This window comes from Phacochoerus africanus, chromosome 11 (assembly GCF_016906955.1).
Source record: "Phacochoerus africanus isolate WHEZ1 chromosome 11, ROS_Pafr_v1, whole genome shotgun sequence".
NCBI classification, from domain to species: Eukaryota; Metazoa; Chordata; class Mammalia; order Artiodactyla; family Suidae; genus Phacochoerus; species Phacochoerus africanus.
Genome location: NC_062554.1, coordinates 128,247,438 through 128,267,786, shown reverse-complemented (window position 1 = coordinate 128,267,786; position 20,349 = coordinate 128,247,438). Strand labels below are relative to the sequence as shown.

Genomic DNA, 20,349 nt, shown 5'->3' with positions numbered 1-20,349 from the left:
TTTACCATCACTCCCACCACTCAGACAGGGTTGCTTTCTCATGGAACCAACAATGTAGTGGGAGAGACAATCTCATAGTTAGATATATGGATAATTGCAAAGTGTTTTTTGTATTCACACAGCTGAAACATTAATAAAAAAAAATGGAGGTCCCACTGTGGTTCATCGGGTTAAGAACTTGACTAGAATCCATGAGGATGAAGGTTGGATCCCTGCCTTGCTCAATGGAGAAAAGACAGTCTCTTCAATAAGTGGTGGTGTGAAAACTGGAAAGCTTCATGTGAAAGAATGAAAGTATACTCTAACACTATATATGAAAATAAACTCAAGTGGATTAGAGACTTAAATGTAATACCAGAAAACATAAAATTCCTCGAAGAAAACAGGCAGAACACTCTTTGACATAAATCATAGCTAAATAGGTATTTTTTGTTGTTTCCTAAGACAAAGCAAAAATTAATAAATTGGACCTAATTAAACTTAAAAGCTTTTATACAGCAAAGGAAACCAAAAACAAAATGAAAAGACAACCTGGGGAGTTCCATTGTGGCGCGGCAGACGTGAATCTGACTAATACCCATGAGAACACAGGTTCAATCCCTGGCCTCACTCAGTGGGTAAAGATCCAGCATTGGGTGGCTGTGGTGTAGGCCGGAAGGTGTAGCTCTGATTCGCCTCCTAGCTGGGAACTTCCATTTGCCATGGGTGCGGCCCTAAAAAAGCAAAACAAACAAACAAACAAACAAACAAAAAAACCAAAAAAAGACAAACTACTAACGAGTGGGAGAAAATACTTGCAAATGATGTGACCAATAAGGGATAAATATCCAAAATATGCAGAGCGTCATATAACACCACATCAAAAAACGAACAACTTGATTAAAATTGGCAAAAGACCTGAATAGACATTTTTCCAAAGAAGACATGCAGATGGCCAAAAGGTACATAAAAAGATGCTTAACATAGTTAATCGTCAGAGTATTGCAGATCAAAACCACAATGAGCTATAACCTCACACTTGCCAGAATGACTATCATTAAAAAGACCACAAATAATGAAAGTTGGTGAGGATGTAGAGGAAAGGGAACCCTTTATACCACTGGTGGGAATGTAGTTTGGTGCAGCCTTGGTGGAAAAAGTGTACAGAAGTTCCTTAAAAAACTAAAAATAGAATTACCATATTATCCACTAATTCCACTCCTACGTATACATCCAAAGAAAACAAAAACACGAATTTGAAAAGATGTATGCTCCCCAATGTTCAAAGTAGCATTATTGACAATACCCAAGATATGGAAGCAAACTAAGGTCCATCCACAAATGAATGGACAAAGAAGATGTGAGATATATATTTTTGGAGGGTATTAGGCTTTGTGAAATATATCGGACAGCAAAAGACAAATATTGTATGATATCACTTACATGTGGAATCTAAAAATTAAAACAAACTAATGAATTTAACCCAAAAGAAACAGACTCACAGATATAGAGAAAAATTAGTGGATCAAGGGAGCGGGGAGGGACAGGTAGGGTAGGGCATTAAGAGGTACAAACCAGGAGTTCCCTTTGTGTCCTTAGTGCATTAGGACATGATGATGTTGTTTCTATAAGGATGGGGGTTTGATCCCTGGCCTTGCTCAGTGGGCTAAGGATCCCGTGTTGCTGTGGCTGAGGTGTAGGCCTCAGGTGCAGCTCTGATTTGACCCCTAGCCTGGGAACTTCCATATGCCACAGGAGCAACCACAAAAAGAAAAAAAAAAAAAGAGAGAGAGGAAAAAAAAGAGGTAAAAGCCACTATGCATAAAATAAATAAGCTACAAGGATATCTTGTACAGCACAGGAAATACAGCCAATACTTTATAATAACCCTCAATGGAGTATAACCTTTAAAAAGTGTGACTGGCCCTGCATCTAAGCTGGAGAGGAAAACTTAGAAAGACTCAAGAGCGCGGATGCATGGATAGAAAGTCTAGATGGTGGATGAATAGTCCAGAGAGGGGACTGGCTCAGTGAGGAAACAGATTTTAAAAAGAAAGGCTAGGAGCTGAAAACGGACCTTCTAAAAACATCTACATTTGGTTGGTTAGCTTTCTCTCAGTTCTCCCCCTAAAATAAACAAATGGGAAAAATAGAGGTAGGAGAAGGGAACCATAACATTGAAGTCATAGAAATATCACTGAAGTTGCTACAATAATCTGCATCACATAATGCCCTTGTTCAAGAAGTGAATGCATTTCTTTCTTATTTATTATAGAAGAGTGTAGCACAAGGCTTGGCTATACAGTGGTCATTAACAGATACCTGCTAAAGAAGAGTGAAGGCAAATTTTTCATTCAGACCTTGAAAATCCTCTATTATATGTCTTTCTGGTTCTATTGTCTTTAGGCAGCTAATAGTTGAAAAATTACCCTGGGAAGCAATGGAATGGTAATTGGTGTTGAAGTCAGAGAGTAGCTGATAAGGCAGTGATAAGGCAGTGTCTGATAAAAGTTCTCCCCTACCTGTGCTCTCCTCTCTCCTTGGGGCTTCCAAGGGTAGTAGAGAACAAGTCCCTTCCCCAGCTGGCAGTTTTACTCCCGGAGATGGTTTATGTTTAAGTTACTATGTGCAGAGTTACCAGGGACTAATTAGGGATGCAAAGATGAATTAAAAAAAAAAAAATCTTGGAGTTCCCCTCGTGGTGCAGTGGTTAACGAATCCGACTAGGAACCATGGGGTTGCGGGTTCCATCCCTGCCCTTGCTCAGTGGGTTAAGGGTCCGGCGTTGCAGTCAGCTGAGGTGTAGGTTGCAGACGCAGCTCGGATTGCATTGCTGTGGCTCTGGCGTAGGCCGGTGGCTACAGCTCCGATTCAACCCCTAGCCTGGGAACCTCCATATGCCTGGGAACCTCCATATGCCGCGGGGGCGGCCCAAAAAATGGCAAAAAGACAAAAAAAAAAAAAAATCTTACAGGAATTTTTGAGTCTGAAAGAGGGAGCCAGACGCAAACATAGATATCAATATGTGTATGTTTAGCTAAAAGATATGGTAAAAATCCTAAAAGTGAAGCATAAACCAAGTTCTCGTAAAGGCCTACTAAGTTATTATTTCTAAGGACTAGGTGGGAATAGCCAAGTTTTAAGAAGAAAGTGGGGTTTGAATTGGGTAATGAAAGACTAGCAGAATTTCAGCGAAAGGCAAGAGGCTGCAGGGACAGTCTAATGAAAGATAAAGAGAGGGATACACAAAGATTGGAATTTATTGAGGAGGACAACAGCATCACAGTTATATTAATTTAACAATTCATTGTTTTGCTCCAGTCCTTAGACGCTTATTTTTAGTTTAGGGAAATAAAACGAGTACATAAATAAACACAATACCAGTGAGCTTCATAAAAAAGGAGCGATTATACCCTTTCTTGACAATTTCTCTGGCTACATGTTCTGCCCTGGAATCCCAGCTCACAAACGCACAGAATCACATTTTCTAGAATACGATCAACAGAGAACAGCAGTTAAGAGTGAAATCCTGCATGTCCTAGATTCAATTTTAAATGACTTATTTTCTATGAGCCTGTTAACTTTTACGTAGAAACGAGAATACTTTCCTCAAAGAATTCTTAAGAATGACACTGGATGAAGAATGCATGGCAACATAGTACCTAGTATCTATGCCCTCCTCAATTATGTGTTTAGTAAATAAGTAGATACGTGTGCGCAGTATTAAGGGTTTTCGCCAGAGAGACACTCCCGCCGGCTGCAGCCGATAGACCACACCCTCCTAATCAGTCTGCCCAGTCCCTGGCTGCTGCGGAAATAGAGCTTCTTTTGGTCTACCAGCCTCAGCTCAAGCACGTGGTCCCTGACTTCCCACAACAACAAAAAACCTAGTAGCCTCGGTACTGGCCTTTCTCCTGGTGTGGCTTGATTTTTAAATCTATCCGAAAGGGCCAATCAAAGGCGGCAGTCCGAGTGTGCGGAAGCGGATTGGCTCGCAGCTGCTGACAGTGCCCAATAGGCTTGGAGGCGAGTTTGGTCGCGGCCGGAAGAGGGCGAATCGAAAACCGGTGGCGGTCGCGGGCAGTTTGAATTGGATTGTGGGCTCCAAACCCGCGGAGGCTGTACCTGGATCTGACTCTCTGAAGGGTTGTTTTCCCTTCCTCGCCAGCAAGGTGAGCGTCCGGCTTGGGTCCCGGCTCCGGCGGCGGGCATGATGGAGCCGCTGGCTTTGCGCCGGGGGATCCTGGGACCGGGATGCCTGTGAGATCCCGCTCTTGCGCACTGAAGGTGCGGAGGGCCGCCGTCTCCTCCCACCTGACCCGGCTGGAGAATCGGCCCCTCTGCTCCCGGTAAAAGTCGGCTAGCACTAGGGTCCAGAGACCCTGCTCGGTCACGGCCTCGCCCTTTGGGGAATGTTTCCTCCTCTGTAACGCAGAAGACTAGGAGATCAGCAGGTATTTTACTGGCAGCCTTTCGGATCCGGAAACAAGTGGCTCCTACTTGTAATTTGGACTGTCCTTTGTTGCACAGAGAAGGTGCACATGGGTCTTGATCTGGGCGGCGGGCCGATGTGCCTATTGTTAGTTGCGAGAACATTTCTCTTTTTGCCTTTCACATGTATTCGGGTGCGTCTGTGTACCTGGCTCCGCTATAGGATGAAGACCGAGGAATAAGTGTCCTATCCTCGGACCTTGTCTAGAGGATGGGGAGAGTTTTCATTCACAGGCCCGCAGTGGGCCCTGTAGGCGGGGATTCTGGTTTCTTGGTGGAGATGGGGGATTCTGATAAAGGGAAAGCGTGAAACGGGCCTGCCGTACTGGGCGTGGGTGAGTCACACGGTCACAAAAGCGCAACCTTGGGCGCTTTTCGGGCTTGAGTGATTCGGTCACGAAGAATGTCCTCCACGTAGTTAAGACAAAAAGAGAGAACATTTTCTAGAAGGAGGCTGCTCCTGCCGATCCTTTTTGTAAGAACCTTGACATCCAGGATTCTCCATCGACCCCGCCCCCTACCTTCTTACTTGGAGGTTTACATTTTTTTGTCCTTTTGTGTCTGTGGCTCCACATAGATTGTTGATGGTTGGTACCTGTCCAAGTCCCCTCGAATCGAAATGAGCTTGGGTCTGGTGAGCACTTTAACCATTTATTTGTTCCTGTCTCTTGGACCTGGAATTAGAAAAGCATTTAAATTGTCAGTCTTCTGTCTGCTTACTTCCATCTCTATCTTTTAAAATTGCTCTTTTTAATATTTTATTCATTATGGCGTCTCGATGTAACGATTTCAGTGGCTGGCAGAATTGCTTTGGAGTTACAGTCCTGTGCCTTTGAGGTATGGTGCTCTCACCCCTGAGCTCCTGAATGAGCAAGTTAGTTTGGAGTGGAAGGAGTAGCCTATGGGGCAGTGTAAATTTTCTTTTGCTGGTTGAGAGGCACGAGGTTCCTTTCAGTAGTTTTTGGGTAAATGGCTGCAGGGTTTAAGATGCTGTGTGCAAAGAACTGAGGGTGGGGGGCGGTGAATGCCAGAGAAAACCGCTTTCCAAGGCTTGAATCTAAATTTTGTTTTCTGAGACCCTCGCTCTTCTTTCGGTTTCTGAAAACAGTTTTTTAATATTCTTTCATCAACTACTTACTAGCTGTTCTGATAAAGAATTTTATTGATAAAGTCAATTGAAACAAAACATGAAAACGGTTGTGGACCGTTTCATTTAGCAAAAAACGGACTCTGTTGCCAAAATAATTGGAAAATGAATGCTTTTTCTTTCATTGAAGTTATAAAGGTTACTGAATAAAGAATAATTGCCATACTTGTCTCCCAGCTGATTTAAATTTTCTAAGATATGTCTGAGAAAGAGGTAGGTTATTTACATCTTGGTAACAGGCAGAAATATACAAATGGAAAAATGTCTTCAAGGACTAATATAATCACTATCATGTACAGAAGGCTTCTCAGGAGATACTGTTCTAAAGCTTTAAAGAGTTGCCACTACTATTATCCCCATTTTACAAATGAAGAAACCAAGGCCCTAAGCAGTTAAATACATGCCTAAGGTCCCACATCTTGCAGGTAGCTGAGCAGGTATTTGAATCGCTAAGGCTGTATACCTGATTCCTGGGCAAGGTCTGTCTGGAGAATGATTTTGCTGCATTTTGCAGTGATCTAGTGCTAAAACGGCATTTTGTTCATTCATGCATTGACTCAACAAATGATAACCATCTGGGAAGAGAAGGGGGCCCCTGTGCTATGAGAGACTATGATGGGGAGATACAACCAGGTTATGGTGGATGTCCTCGGAAGGCTTCCTGGAGGAAGAGCGACAGAGTGTGAGTAGGAATTAACACCATGAAGAGAGGAAAGAAGAGCATTTGCAAAATAACTTAACCTGCATTTTATTTGTCTTGTAAGATCTATTCCCCTGAAACTATAACTAAATATTCGTGTTTTGCATAATGAAAACAAACTGAGTGATAGAAAGTAGGTAGCCGTAGAAGAAGTAAAAAATGAGAAATAAAAACAGAAAGCAAGGGAAAGCCAAACTAGTGTGCTGTGTACTACTTCACAGTTATTGGTAGTCACCTTTGCAGAGGGTGGAGGAGATGGATGTTATACTTGGTTATCTTTTGAAATGTGAATTTTTTTAATTAACGTATAGTTGATTTACAATGTTGTGTCAATTTCTGCTGTACAGTAAAGTGACTCAGTCATACACATATACACATTCTTTTTTTAATATTCCATCATGGTCTCTCCGAGGAGACTGGATATATTTCCCTGTGCTGTACAGCAGGACCTCATTGCTTATCTATTCTAAATGTTTATAGTTTATATCTGCTAACTCCAAATTCCCAGTCCATCCTACTCCCTCCCCCATCTCCCTTGGCAACCACAAGTCTGTTCTCTATGTCTGTGAGTCTGTTTCTGTTTTATAGATAGGTTCATTTTTGCCATATTTTAGATTCCAGATTTAAGTGATAGCATATGGTATTTGTTTTCCTCTTTCTGACTTACTTCACAGATATGAGAATCTCTAGTTCCATCCATGTTTCTGCAAATGGCATGATTTCATTCTTTTTTATGGCTGTGTAGTATTCCATTATAGATATGTACCACATGTTAATCCATTCATCTATCAATGGACATTTAGTTTGCTTCCATGTCTTGGCTATTGTGAATAGTACTGCTAGAAACATAGGGGTGCATGTATCTTTTTGAATTACTGTTTTGTCCAGATACATACCCAGGAGTGGGATTTCTGGACCATATGCTAGTTCTATTTTTAGTTTTCTGAGGACCCTCCATGAAGTTTTGAAACTTGATTCTTAGAGGTGGTTATATAGATTCCTTAGTCTCTGAGATTTTAAGTTTCCTTTTACTGTTGTTAGACCAATAGCCTCTTTATTCTTTTCAGTTTATTTGTAAATGTTTGAATAATAAAGAGAGGAGAGCAAAATGAGCTGGGCTTTGGAAGAATGGAAGGAAGGCCTGCCTACCAGAGCTCTTCAGAAAATCCAGGAGCTTGAAGGACAGCTGGACAAACTGAAGAAAGAAAGGCAGCAAAGGCAGTTTCAGCTTGAAACCCTGGAGGCTGCGTTGCAGAAGCAAAAACAGAAGGTATCACTGAAATGCGGGTATTTAAAACAATTCATTCATCATGTGGATGAGTCATTTTTATCTTGGTCTTTTAAATCTGGAGAAAAATGATTACGTTATCTTCAGGGGGTAATCCCCCCTCCTTTATTGAGTCCTTGTGTTTTTTCTGTAGTTACCTCATTTTCTCCATCCTCTGTTTTCATTTCTGCTTACCTACGAATATGTAGGGCTGCTGGGGCCATGAATTGGGTGTTGCTTTTGTATCCTGCACCAACATGACCAAAAGTCTCTGGCTCTGAATCTGGGGTCAGTGTTAGAGCACTTTACAGTCCAAATAGATATCGCGTTCTGAGACTGAACTTTCCACCTTGTTATTCCCAGATCTCTTAGGACTAGTAAATAGAAACTTAAATAGTACTTCCTTTGTGCTTCTGTGTAGTAATACAATCACTGCTTCAAAAATGTTTTTGCTAGTGGGAAAAATTTTCAGTTTCTTCTGTTAACTGGCTTTAGCAGCTAAACTTGAAAATGAATAGTTAAGGGAAGGTTTATATGGTTTACTTTCAATTTTTTAATTCTTTAAAGCACATTAAAGCTTCTCTTTCCAGGATGGGGATGTGTAGCCCTAACAAAGACAGTGACTTTGTAGGACTTTATAGAACTTTTCTACTAATGGGCTTCAAAGGGAGATCAACTAAAATTTCTGGGTTCATTAGCACCGACACCTGGATTATTACAACCATATCAGAAAATTGTCATTAGTGTTAAACTCAGATTTCAAATAATATTTGGTAAGCTCATGAAAAAGAGACCTATTTCCTTTGGAACAACCCCCATTAGGTCGAGAATGAAAAAACTGAGGGTGCAAATCTGAAAAGGGAGAACCAAAGCTTGATGGAAATCTGTGAAAATCTGGAGAAGACTAAGCAGAAGATTTCTCATGAACTTCAAGTCAAGGAGTCACAGGTGAATTTCCAAGAAGGACAACTGAACTCCAGCAAAAAACAAATAGAAAAACTGGAACAGGAACTTAAAAGGTAAGTTTTGGGGGAATGGTATTTATTGTAGATGTCTTTGTATATATACATCAGATGCATCTATCTTTTGCTTTCATGATGTAATTATTCCATATTTCAATTTTTTTTTCCAGTAGAATAAACAATATTTTGAGGAAAATTCTTATATACTTCAGTCCTATCATTGCATGACTCAGTACAATATAAATCTGAGAGACCTGCCTTCCATCTTTTCTTTTTTCTTATTCTTTTTTTTGGCTGCCCCATGGCATATGGAGTTCCTGGGCTAGGAATCAGATCCAAGCCACAGGTGTTACTGGGGATCGAACCTGTGTCCCAGGGCTCCAGAGACACTGTCAATCCTGCTACACCACATTGGAAACTCCTCTTTTTTAATCGAAGGATGGTTTATTTACAGTGTTGTGTTATTTTCTGGTATGGAGCAAAGGGTCATCTTCCATCTTAAGCATTACATAATCAAGTCTCCAGGTTTGATGCCATATTTAAGCAAAATGAAAAAATAGTACTTATTACTACTTTTCTATTTAAAAAAAAAAAAAATCTCCAAGCAGCTAGAGGCATTAATCAAAAGAAATGTAGTGGGACCTGAGCACTGCTACCTTTTAAATGGAATCTTTTTGCACTCATAGAAGAATTTTGCCAAAATAACAAGGAGTGATAAAAGACTAAAAGCAAAAAAGTCTTTAGCAAATTGCCCCATTGTTAATTCCATAAGTATACCCCCAGAAAATTTTTTAAAAATTTATTTTGAAATAACTTTAGACTTACGGAAACAGTTGTTGACATCTTACATAACCAGAGTACAACGACCAAACCAGCAGTAAACGTTAATTCGATACTATTACTAAACTACAGATTTTATTGGGATTTCACTCTTTTTAAAATTTATTTTATTTAAAATTTTTTTTTTGTCTTTTTGCCTTTTCTAGGGCCGCTCCTGTGGATATGGAGATTCCTAGGCTAGGGGTCGAATAGGAGCTGTAGCCACCGGCCTACACCAGAGCCACAGCAACGCAGGATCCGAGCCGCATCTGCAACCTACACCACAGCTCACGACAATGCCGGATCCTTAACCCACGGAGCAAGGCCAGGGATCGAACCCGCAATCTCATGGTTCCTAGTCGGATTCGTTAACCACTGTGCCACGACGAGAACTCCAGGATTTCACTCTTTTTTTCCCAGGCTAGGGGGCTATTGGAGCTACAGCTGCCAGCCTACACCACAGCCACAGCAACATGGATTTGAGCCACGTCTGCTACCTACACCACAGCTCATAGCAATGCCTGAGTGGGGCCGGGGCTCGATACTAGTTGGATACTAGTTGTGTTGATTTCCACTAACCTACAATGGGAACTCCTCCAGTAATGTCCTTTTGCTATTTGAGGATCTGATCCAGGATTCTACATTGCATTTGATGTTTTCCTATTTTTTTTTCCCTAAGCTACGGCAGTTTCTTGTCTTTTGTGACCTTGACACTTTTAAAGAGCTCTAGTCCCCTCTTTTGTAGATTAGTCTTCAGTGTGGATTTGTTGGCTATTTTTTAACAGTGGCAGAGCTGGCGTTTTGGACTGCATGATTCTTTGTTGTGGAAGGCTGCCCTATGCACTTAGAATTGCTGGCCTTTACCTACTAGATGCCAGTAGCCCCTTTGACATAAAAAATGTCACCTGGCATTGCCACATGCCCTTTGTGGGGGTGGGTGTGCAAAATCATCCGGGATGGAGACTCCCTGGGTCAGACTGAGGTTATGAATTTTTGGTAAGGATACCATAGAACTAGTGATGTGCCTTTCTCAGTGCCTCATATCAAAGGGTACATGATTTAATTTGACTTTTATTTATTTATTTATTTTTTGCCTTTTTGCCTTTTCTAGGGTCGCTCCCACGGCATATGGAGGTTCCCAGGCTAGGGATTGAATCGGAGCTGTAGGCACTGGCCTACGCCAGAGCCACAGCAACGCAGGATCCGAGCCGCGTCTGCAACCTACACCACAGCTCACGGCAACGCTGGATCCTTAACCCACTGAGCAAGGGCAGGGATCGAACCCCGCAACCTCATGGTTCCTAGTCGGATTCGTTAACCACTGAGCCACGACGGGACCTCCTTAATTTGACTTTTAAACTGATCTTTAGGTGAGGGTGTTATGTGTATTTCTGCATTATTGTAAAGTTACTGTTTTTCCATTCATAATTCATAAATATTTTGATATCAAGATTCTTTTTCTTACCACAGCTACACTAATCTTAATGCTGCCTACAAAGAAAACATATTTTTGAAAGTTAAAACATTTAAAAATTATAGTTGGCTCTCTGTACCCATGAGTTTGGCATCTATAGAGTCAACCAATCAGGGGTCAAAAATATTTGAAAAAAAATATTCCACAGAGTTCCAAAAGCAAAACTTAAATTTGTTGTGTCAGTAACTACCTAGCATATACACTGTATTAGGTATTTTAAGTAACCTGGAGATAAAGCATTTGGGCATAGCTTATATGCACACACTACCTAAGTGACTTTATATGAGAGTTGAACATTTGCAGGTATTCAGGAGGGTCCTGGGACCAATCTTCTGCAGGTACCAAGGGGAGACTGTACTCTTACCTTTTTGTGGAGATGATAATTTAGATGAACAAAACCTTTTTCTAACCTTGTTTCCTATCCCTGGGGGAAGGTAGCTATCTAAAAGGTGTAGTGTTAGAATGATAAATTTCTACTTTGTTGAGTTTTTGTTTTCCTCAACTCTGTGAGAACAGGGACCTTGTCTGTCTTGTTGATCATTGTATTCCCAGCACTTGGCAATTGTATGTCCTCAAATAATTGCTGAGTGAATGAGTGAATTTAAGAGAGGCATTCACTTTTGGAAAGCAGGTGCTTGGGAAATAGGAAACTCACTTCAGTACGCTGGAATAATTATTTCTTTGAAAAGAACGTTTCGGCTGCCAATGTTAGAAATACTGGTTTTAATAATTTAGACTGAAATGTTTTCTTTTTTTTCTTTTTTCTTTTTTTTGGCTGTGCCTGTGGCATGTGGAAGTGCCTGGGCCAGGGATCAGATCTGCGCCACAGCAGTGACACAAGCTGCTTCAGTGACAACGCTGGATCCTTTACCCACTGTGCCACAAAAGACCTCCAGAATGTTTGTATTTGAGGAAACATTTGAGGAATGGATGCTTTTGTGTTCTATATTTCATTGAAAAGTGCCATGTATAGCACTGCTTTATAAAGTTCTCAGAATTGAGCATGAGATGTAGCAACTGTTAATTGTTAGCACTGGTATTATTCTTATTATTTTTTAGGGCCACACCTGTGGCATATGTACGTTCCCAGACTAGAGGTCCAATCAGAGCTGTGGCTGCCAGCCTATGCCACAGCCGCAGCAATACCAGATCCTTAACCTACTGAGCCAGGCCAGGGATCGAACCCACATCCTCATGGATGCTAGTCGGGTTCATTACCGCTGAGCCACAACAGGAACTCCAGAATTATCCTTATTATCCGTTGTTATTAGCTATTATCATCACCATCATGGAGTTAGGATACCCTCATAGAACATTTACTTTATAATCATTAATTAATTAATTGTCTATACCTGTGGCATACAGAGGTTCCCGGGACAGGGACTCAACCTGTGCCACAGCTGTAACCAGAGCCACAGCAGTGACAATACTGGACCCTTAACCCACTGAGCCATGAGGGAACTCCTATTTATTTATTTATTTTGGTTGTGCCCACAGTATAAAAAAATTTCTGGGATAGGGGCTGAACCCAAGCCATAGCAATAACAATGGGCCACAGTGGTGACAATGCCAAATTCTTAACTGGTAGGCCACAAGGGGCCTCCAGAACATTTACTTTAAAAATATTTTTAGTGGAGTCTCTCTTGTGGCTCAGCGGCTTAAGAACCCAAGTAGTATCCCTGAGGATGCAGGTTTGGTCCCTGGCCTCGCTCAGTGGGTTAAGGATTCTCAGTGGGTTAAGGATCTGGTGTTGCCTCAAGCTGCAAATAGGTTGCTGCAGATGTGGCTCCGATCCAGCTTTACTGTGGCCGTGGTGGAGGCCAGTAGCTGCAGCTCCGATTCGGCCCCTAGTCCAGGAACTTCCATATGCCAAGGGTGTGGCCATAAAAAGAAAAAAAAAATTTATTACTTTGATGTTGATGGATATAGATATTTATAAAAGCTTTTAAACTATATAACCTCAGGCTATAGAAACTATTTTGATTATAAAAGCTATTAACAATATAAAAACTTAATAGTGTAAAACCTATAAATTATAAAAATAATTGCATGTAGTTTTTCTTTTAATTTTTTTAATTTTTAATTTTTTTTGTTTTGTTTTTTTAGGACCTCACCAGTGGCATGTGGAAATTGCCAGACTAGGGATCGAATCCAAGTTGTAGCTGCTGGCATACATCATAGCAACAGCAACGTCAGATCAGAGCTGTGTCTGTGACTTATACCACAGTTCACGGCAACGCCGGATCCTTAACCCACTGAGTAACGCCAGGGATTGAACCAGTGTCCTCATGGATACCAGTCAGATTCGTTTCCGCTGAGCCACGACAGGAACTCCTTGAGTAGAGTTTTTAAATTCTCACCTGTAAAGCTCAGGAGCAGGGTAGGAACTTATATTTTCCATCAATGGCCATGATTACATTTCAGCAACATCTTGAATGAGTTAAGTTGAACATTTGAAATGTTAATTAAAAACTGGTGAATATGGGCAATCTCATATAGTTAAATTAAACCTAGGAGAAGACAGTTTGACTTAATGCTTTTTTTGGTGGTGGTGGCTTATGTTTTTTCTCTAGGAGACAGGAGATAAAAAGATTTATAAGAATAGGACCAGGGTATACTTTTATTTAATATTTAAAATTAACAAACTTTTTTTTTTTTTTTTTAATGAATTTGAGGTGAATTTGAAAGGGAAGAGAAACACCGATTTTGCGGGGTTCTTCAAAACTCAACTCTGGAGTCACCTGCCTTGTTAGGGCTTTGGCACTCTGCAGACCTGCAGTGTCCATTGTGGTAGCCGTGGCTACATGGGCTACTGGACACTTGCAATGTGGCTAGTGTAAACTGAGGCGTGCTGGAAGGACACAGTGCACATTCTGAAGAGTTGGTTAAAAAAAAACATGTAAAGTACTTTAGTATGATTTTCATATTGATTATAAGTTGAAATGGCAATATTGAAAACATTGACTTAGGGAGTTCCCACTGAGGCACAGCAGAAATGAACCCAACTAGTATCCATGAGGATGCGGGTTCAATCCCTGGCTTCGCTCAGTGGGTCAGAGGATCCGGTGTTGCCCTGAGCTATGGTGTAGGTTGCAGACAAGGCTCGGATCTGGCATTGCTGTGGCTGTGGTGTAGGTTGTAGCTGTAGCTCTGATTTGACCCCTAGCCTGGGAACTTCTTTATGCTCTGGGTGTGGCCCTAAAAAAAAAAAAGAAAAAAAAAAAGGAAAATACTGAGTTAAATAGTAAGATTAAATTCATTTATTTCTTGTTACTTATTCATATCAGTAGAACATAGCTATTAGAGGGCTGTTACTTACCGTAACTTTGAATGTGATAATTTGGTTTGTTGTGTGGCCATTTTCAGCTCCTTCATTGCTTCTTTCCTCCTGGGTTGAATGTGGAGCTGGGCTGACTAGGGCATGGAGGTACTTTGTTCACTACTTTCTTCACTCCCTGCTGGGGTGATGTGTCCTTGGCAGAGAGAATAGTGCACATCATTAGCCATTCTATTAGGGTGTTCATTTAATTTCTTGTGTTAGGTTAAAATCAGAGACATTATAGATTGCACGAGTTGAGTCCGCTCTTAGGTTGCTGGATTCCGAAAGGTCAGAACTTAAATGGTAGGGCTATTCTATACACATATACAATACAGTTGGCCCTCTGTATCCACGGGTTGTGCATCTGGCGATACAGAGGGGTGATACCCTCAAGGGAGTTGAGCATCTGCCAACTTCGTTATCCATGGGGGTCCTGGGACCAAGGCTCCATGGATACAGAGGATGACAATGTATAACTTACTTTCTCCATTTTTGGGGAACTGTTTTCTGCTGTATCTTTTCTGGATGCATTATGTTAACTTGATTATTATATCTGTTTTTTAAAGATGTCAAAAGACATGGGATGGGATGTATATCCAGCCTATGTTTTTGTCATGACGGTATTGTAACATTGAGGCCGGGACACCAGTTTCCTTCCATGTTCCTGAAATTCTGGGTTCTTTGGCGGCACTGTGCCTTTCTTTGTTTAGAATATAAAATTTGCTTGGACTACGTCCCCACCTCCCAGCTCTTCTTTGCTGCCACGGTGCTTATTTGCTGCTATGGTGCTATGGTGCTTATTACAGATCTTCATTATAGCCTTTATCACGTGTAATTATTGGTTTATATGTCTGCTTCCCCAGCTAGACTGAGTTCCTTTGAGGGCCAGGGACTGAGGTTATATCTCTCTCATAAGTTGGTTTGTAGTATATGTCTGTTGGGTAAAGGAAATAGTAGGAATTCTTGGAGGTGGGTTTTCCTAAGTTTATTGCTCTCTGGGAATATTGGTATTTTGTAGCTGTTGCTGTGATTTGGCATCCTCTTGGGTCCTTTTCTCACAGGTGTAAATCTGAACTTGAAAGAAGCCAACAGGCCGCCCAGTCTGCAGATGTGTCTCTGAATCCATGCATTACACCACAAAAAGTTTTTACAACTCCACTCACACCAAGCCAGTATTACAGCGGTAAGGATTTTCTCCCTTTGTATAAATAGCTATTTTATTGAGATTTTAGTTCTGCCAAAGATTGTAACTCATTCAACTTTGAATTCAACTTCCAATTTAAACAGTAAAAAAATATTCAACAGCTAGTTACATATACATTTGTGTATCTGTTGAACTATGTTGAGCCATCACATCAATAAGCCTTTAAACTTTTCACTTTATACTTATATAGTGTGTTTTTAAAATAATTCATTTTTAAGGGTTCCCACTGTGGCTTAGTGGGTTAAGAATCCAACATAGTTTCCGTGAGGATGCTGGTTTAATCCCTGGCCTCACTCAGTGGGTTAAGGATCTGGTGTTGCCACAAGTTGCTGTGTAGGTCTCAGATGTAAAAAATTCAGTTTGGGAATATTCAGAACATCTGTGTTTCCATGTATTTTGATATTTGAGTAATTTGATCAGTGTCTCTTGCCGTAAGCAAAACGTTCTTTCCACCTGATGTACTAGGATACTCATTTCTACACTAGTTATCATGATGATTCTTTTTTCTTTAGAAGGCTTTCTTTTATTTTTTATTTTAATTTTTGGCCATGCTCACAGCATATGGAAGTGCCTAGGCCAGGGGCTGAGCCTGCGCCACAGCAGCTACCTGAGCCGCAGCAGTGACAACACTGGATCCTTAACTGCTAGGCCACCAAGGAACTCCTCGTTATGATTCTGTGAATCCCTTTGTGAAATCAATGATCGAAGTAAAACTGTATCTCACTGTCTGTGTTTATTAGGTTCCAAATATGAAGATCTAAAAGAAAAATATAATAAAGAAGTCGAAGAACGAAAAAGATTAGAGGCAGAGGTGAAAGCCTTGCAGGCAAAGGTAAGTTAATTATGGGCTTTATAGTAGAATATGCAGGTGAAGAAGTATTTTGATATGGGGCAGAACAAGGAAGGACAGAAATCTGTTTTACATAGAACTGACACAGTTTTCTTATACTGAGAAAATAAAGTTCCTGGCTCATCGGTTATATTGTTTTTAAATTTAAAAATAAGGAGTGGAGTAAAAATAGATTTGAGAGATTACTTTATCCATAAATATTACATGTTCCCTGAATTCCACAGACACCGTGGCAACATAATTATTTCTCCGTAAAGATCTGATGATGATGAACGTGTTTGAAAAGGGTGGGACCAGAGTCATTCCTGCCACTCCCCGGCTGGCTTTGGTACCTGCATGCGACTGCTTCATATTCAGGGCTTCTGATGGAATATGGTCATTGCTGCTAGGGACGTGATGTCTGAGGATCATTCTTAACAACAGGTTTATTTCAGATGAGAATGTTATCAGCAGAACTTCCCCAATTCTTTTAAGTCAGTTGCTGACAAGGGTTTGAAACGCCCTTATGATATGGGTAGAAAAACCAGAGAGGGGCGGGTGAAAAGATTTGCTTCATATCAACAGCACATGAAGCAACAAAATGCAGGTTTTAGAAATCTCAGCTTTTAGTTTCAGGACTGATCCTGAAAATAACCTGGTATCCGTAGAGTATACTTTTACCATTTCTGCTCACATGATGTTATTCGTTTAAAAAAATAATTGCAGTTTGGCACTTAATGGGACACTTCCACTAAACATATGAACTTGGCGAGATGGCACAACTTAGCAAAGAGTTTAAGGCTGGATTTATAAGCGGTAAATATTGAGGGTCAAAAAGTACCTACTGAAAAAAGTACCTGTTAGAACTCTAACAATTTTAATTCTTTTTATGCCTTTAACCTTTGTTTTGAGGTTTAGATGTGCAGCAAAGGCATTGCTTATCAAGATGTATAAAAATGAAACACTAATTCTCTGGTTTGCCTTGGAAATATCACATGCTTTGTTATCTAACTCAGTCATTGGTATCCATTCTTCCCCTTGACATCTGTTTTCAGAGTTATTTTGTGGAGGTCTGTGAGTCTCCAAAAACATTAAACCTCTCCCTGTGGCAAGAAAAGCTTTGCTATAAAAAATTTAACTCAGCATCTATGGCCACACCACGATATTTGTCAGAATGGAGGCAAGAACAGAAAGGGAAGAACAAAAAGAATTCAAAATAGCAGAAAATCCACAGATGTGTACTATAGAATACCAAATACTTCACATGACACTTTGGGGGGAGTGGTATGGTGGAACGTGAGATTCTTGAAAGAGTTCTTTAGGTACGAATTCAGTTTTGAGTCTCTCTGTGCACAGCTGCAGGCGAGGTGACCAAGGAGAGGCAAAGGAGAGTCCAATGTCAGAATTCAGAATGGCGCTGAGTACTCACCTGTGTTTTGATGAAGTATATGAGGGATGCAGAATAAATAGAGCAACTGAGTCCATGCAAAATAGGCTGGGCCTCAGATGGTACTGGCTTCATCCTTCAGGGCTTAGTCTCACTGTTAGAAAGTTCAGGGGGTACTGGGACTCAGTGGTTCCCTTGACTTGACGAATTCTCTTGCCTGAGTACACAGGGGAAGTGTTACCTTCTTGGCACAGCTTTATGTTCTACTTTAAAATAAACCTGGAGGTTCCCGCTCTGGCGCAGCAGAACACGAATCTGACTAGGAACCGTGAAGTTGCGGGTTCAATCCCTGGCCTCTCTCAGTGAGTTAAAGATCCAGTGTTGCCGTGAGCTGTGGTGTAGGTCATAGACTCGGCTCGGATCTGGTGTTGCTGTGGCTCTGCTGAGACCCCTAGTCTAGGACCCTCCATATGTTATGGGTGTGGCCCTAAAATGATGAAAGACAAATAAAATAAAATAAACCTGTAGTCTTTTTTTAATTTGTTTTTAAATTGCAGTATAGTTGATTTACAATGTTGTATTAGTTTCAAGTGTACAGCAAAATGATTCAATTATACATATACATATATATATTCTTTTTAGATTCTTTTCCATTGTAGTTTATTACAGGATATTGAATATAGTTCACCATGCAACACAATAGGGCCTTGTTGTTTGTCTCTTTTATATATAATAGTGTGTATCTGCTAATCTCAAACTCCCAATTTATCTTTCCCTCAGCTTTCCCCTTTGGTGACCATGAATTTATTTACTTTGCTCAGTCTAGTACATAGTCTTAAGTATTTGACTTCTAAAGGGCTCTAAAGAGTTTTTATTTTTACAGAAAGCAAGCCAGGCTGTTCCCCAAAGCACCATGAATCACCGGGACATTGCCCGACACCAGGCTTCATCATCGGTGTTCTCCTGGCAGCAAGAAAAGACCCCAAGTCGTCTTTCATCCAATGCTCTAAAAACTCCAATTAGGAGAGATTTCTCTGCATCTTATTGTTCTGAGGAACAGGAGGTGACTCCAAGTAGATCAATTCTGCAGATAGGGAAAAGAGATGCTAATAGCAGTTTCTGTGACAATTCTAGCAGTTCTCATCTTTTGGATCAACTAAAAGCCCAGAATCAAGGTAACTTCTTGAGCTAAATTAAATTTTCCTGAGACAACTCCAGAGGTGATTCCAGACACTTTTAGTCCTAGAAAATGCTAATGCATTTTGTTGGACTCACTAGTGGTCAGCATCCCAGTCTGGTGAAATACTGTCTTTGTGATGATGAGCAAAGACAGCACCATTTTGAAAGGGATCTTTATTTGTCCTTAAATGCCCTGAAGCCTTCCAAAGTAGGGTAAGTGGCTTTGACTTTCCTGAAGTGGGACAACGAGGTGGGTTACAGTTGACACTCCCCAGGCTTCTCACCTGGCTTCTTTTGTGGTCCACAGAATAAGCCAGTTTTGGCCAGAGGTGTGGCCTGTGTCTGCAGAACAGCTTTGCTGTGTGCTGCCAGGTTGTCCATATGGGAGCAAACCTGTAACCTTGGCTGCTGTACCATGCTGGTGCTGACAGCCAAGGGTGCCAGGTGGTGTTTTGGAATCTACTCTGCAGACTATGATAATTTCCAGTACTATGATAGATTGAAAATCACCGTCAGCATGCACTGGTGAGAGCTGTCACACAGCCAATGCCATTGGAACCAATATTGCGTATATGTGGGGAAAGAAATGAAAAAAATTGTTGTTAATTTTGGCAGTAGAGGGGGTTCACACTGTCTTGCTCTTTACTGGAAGTAAAACTACGAGAGAATATGGGAGGGTGAATTTTTCACTGCTCAGCACTCATTTGCATTGATATGGCACAAAACAAATATTAGTTTTCTGGTGTACAAAACCAAATGGTAATTTTAAATGCAGGGTGTTAGATGTGATGCACTTTTGCAGTCTCATTAAGATACTATTAATGATTTTAGAAAAGCATCTTCTCCCCCAAGTTTCTCTGTGAAACCATAATAAAATTTGTTTCTTCTGCCTTTTATAGGATTTTTGAATACAAATAATAATGGAGACTAAGCACTGAAATTGAATCCAGTTAAAGTAGCTGTGTCATTTCTGAATTGGTTTATATTTGAGTCACCAAAGATTTCAGAGTAGAATAACAGATTGATACATTGAGTTTAGCTGTAAATTTCTCTGTGGAAAAATATGTATTAATTGAAGTGTGGTTTTATTTATGATTTTAGATCTAAGGAGCAAGATTGGGGAGCTGGAACTACGTCTGCAAGGACAAGAAAAAGAAATGAAAGGCCAAGTGAATAAACTTCAAGAATTGCAGGTCCAGCTGGAAAAAGCAAAAGCAGAATTAAACGAAAAAGAGAAAGTTCTGAACAAAAGCAGAGATGAGCTCGTGAGAACAACAGCACAGTATGACCAGGCGTCAACCAAGGTACTTGACTTTTCATTAGTTATTGATAACTCTCCATTTTTTTTCATACAGTGCTTTAGAAAGAGTACTTGTCTTTTAGATTTATGAAATAAATGTTGACAATGAACCTTATTAATATATTCTAGGCAGTACTGATGCAGTTGAATAGTTAATTCTTTTAGAGTTGGGTAGAGCTGAGGTCAAATCTGGACTGCACGTTTTCCCAGCCCAGATAACTGGGCAAGTCACTATCTCTTTTACATCTCAGGGGGGTGACGTATAAAGATTATGTGTATACAGCACCTGACA

At 40.7% G+C, this 20,349-nt stretch overlaps 1 protein-coding gene across 1 annotated transcript in view; it reads left to right on the top strand.

Annotated features, from left to right (window-relative positions):
• Positions 1-4,030: 4,030 nt before the first annotated feature.
• CENPF (centromere protein F) overlaps positions 4,031-20,349 on the top strand; it is a 63,213-nt gene continuing 46,894 nt past the window's right edge. The window contains exons 1-7 of the mRNA XM_047753425.1: positions 4,031-4,151; positions 7,385-7,587; positions 8,407-8,603; positions 15,220-15,341; positions 16,103-16,194; positions 18,462-18,753; positions 19,859-20,061. Of these exons, the coding sequence (XP_047609381.1) occupies positions 7,426-7,587; positions 8,407-8,603; positions 15,220-15,341; positions 16,103-16,194; positions 18,462-18,753; positions 19,859-20,061 (1,068 nt within the window). The 5' untranslated portion in view covers positions 4,031-4,151; positions 7,385-7,425. The remainder of the gene's footprint in view (positions 4,152-7,384; positions 7,588-8,406; positions 8,604-15,219; positions 15,342-16,102; positions 16,195-18,461; positions 18,754-19,858; positions 20,062-20,349) is intronic.